The following is a 2,272-nucleotide window of genomic DNA, read 5'->3' as shown; positions in this document are numbered from 1 at the left end:
GATTAATTGTTTCAGCCCTAAAAGTGATATTTACCTTAACAGACGGATTGTTTTTATTTTTTTACAGTTCCAGACATAAAGAAAAGATCTAAAGATTCCTGTCAAAAAGTCCACCAACAGGTAAAAACATTTGCTCACAGATCAACAACTGGCTCGGCTGCAGTAACTGATGAATGTTGATCCTCAGAATCCAGACCATAAGCTGGTATCAGCAAAGACCTCCATCAGAACCGGTCATCCTCTGCTGCCCCTCAGCTCCATGGTTCCAGAAAGCTTCTATGCTCCAAGCCAGTCTGGTCAGTCTTTTCTCTTTAGCCCGTTTCCTGTTGTGGGTGTAAAACTGTCCAAAAGAACACAGGGAAAATTGTTCTGGAGTAAAATCATTACAGGATTTACTTTTTAAGGTGTGAAATGAGGAAAACACCCCAGAGTCATTTTGAAACAGCCAGATGTTTCTCTTTGTATTCTTTGTCAAGAGAACCTGTTGGTTCGGTTCTGGTTTTGTTCTCTGGATTGTGCGTAAACCTTTGTTTCTCCCCTCAGTCTGTGATTAATGGTGTAATTTACTGTCAGCAGATTTTTCTACGCTTTTATCCCCCATGGCTTCTCCTGAAGAGCTGAGGGACCTGACCGCGGCGATATTCCAGGTAGTTCATTCCGGCCTGATAAAGGCCTTTTTAGAAGGAAACTTTGCTGGCGCAGAAACGGCATCTCTCTCTGTATAACCCTTCAACAGGGTCCAGTGCTGTCCCCTCTCACAGGCAGCCCTCTGCTGTTCAAAGAAGAGACGGGGTGCTGTAAGCTTCTCGTCTAACACCATTTCTAACGTCTGCTTTTTTAGGCTTGTGTGAAGATTCTGTTTTTTTAAGGTCTCTTATAACAGATTTCAGGAACCTTGAAGATTTTCCTGACCCTCAGGAGAGCAACATAGCTGACAGTCAGACTACATCTACATATACTGAGGAGGAGAAATCTCAGATCCCTAAGAAGGTTGGACATTTTTTTTTGTTGTTCTTTTTTCAACCTTGTTTTTATTAAAGTTTTTCTTGCAACAGGAGTAACGGCAAACAAAGCACAGAGTGCAAAACAAATACAGACATTCAGGCGTCATAAACATCGTATTGTGGAAGCATATTTTTCTTTGGCCTATATGTACCTTTCCTCTGCCTAAATAGGCGTGATTGTTCAGAAGTCTTGTGCCAGTCTGTACCCTGGAGTTAAGATTGGGGACGATGGAAAGCAGTTGCCTCCGTACTCTAGACATGGTTGAAGGATGGGTCATGAGAGATAAGAATCACCCAGCCTCCTTCGTTCCACGAACGGGAGACCTGTTCTTAGTGTTTATCTGGCTAAAATGTATGTCTTTGATGAATTGATTTGTTGTTTCTTGGGAATAACCAAATGTTCAAGTGTAAGAAAGCTCTTTATGCAGGGGGTGGGTTCGTTCCCCTGGGGGGATTGTGTCTGATTTTGTAAGGAATAAATGTATGTATGGAAATGCCTCAGTCAGAGAGCACCATCTCTCCGTCCGAGGACGTTAAATAAATTTGAACCTTATTTGTTGCAACAAATGCCTTCGCCTCAGCTTCCTAACTCCAAAATACACTGCATGGCCAAAAAATAAGTCGCCACCTGGATTCAAGTAAGCAAATAGGTACAAGCCTCCTATTGGATAATTACTGCATGGGCAATTATCTTTCAGCTGGCAACAAGTTATTTAACCCCAACTGGTGCAATGACTTGCTTCTCATTTCCTAAACAACCATGTGGAAAGACACATCCCATGGTCATGGATAAGATGTTAGTCTGTTTGAGAAGGGTCCAATCATTGGCATGCATCAAGCAGAGAAAACATCTAAAGAGATGCAGAAACTACTAAAATTGGGTTAAGAACTGTCCAACACATTATTAAAAACTGGAAGGATAGTGGGGACCCATCATCTTCAAGGAAGAAATGTGGCCGGAAAAAAATCCAGAATGATGTTGATTGGTGATCACTTAAACGAGTGGTGAGATCAAATAAAAAAAACAACAACAGTAGAACTTAGGGCTGTGTTTAATACTGAAAGTAAGAGCATTTCCACACGCACAATGCGAAGGGAACTCAAGGGATTGGGACTGAACAGCTGTGTAGCCGTAAGAAAACCACTAATCAGTGAGGCTAAACAGTAAAAAAAAGGCTTCAATTTGCAAGAGAGCATAAAGATTGGACTGTGGAGCAATGGAAGAAGGTCATGTGGTCTAATAGTTCAGATTTACCCTGTTCCAGAGT

The 2,272-nt window shown here is 41.8% G+C and overlaps 1 protein-coding gene across 1 annotated transcript in view; it reads left to right on the top strand.

Annotated features, from left to right (window-relative positions):
- The window catches only part of LOC107091535 (bromodomain testis-specific protein-like), a 20,269-nt gene that overhangs the window by 12,828 nt on the left and 5,169 nt on the right, over window positions 1-2,272 (top strand). Inside the window, exon 13 of the mRNA XM_015385515.1 lies at window positions 870-990. Coding sequence (XP_015241001.1) covers window positions 870-990 — 121 coding nt within the window. The remainder of the gene's footprint in view (window positions 1-869; window positions 991-2,272) is intronic.

The sequence above is a fragment of the Cyprinodon variegatus genome, unplaced genomic scaffold (assembly GCF_000732505.1).
Source record: "Cyprinodon variegatus isolate N-32 unplaced genomic scaffold, C_variegatus-1.0 Scaffold342, whole genome shotgun sequence".
Lineage (NCBI taxonomy): Eukaryota > Metazoa > Chordata > Actinopteri > Cyprinodontiformes > Cyprinodontidae > Cyprinodon > Cyprinodon variegatus.
This window is presented reverse-complemented; position numbering and strand designations above follow the sequence as displayed.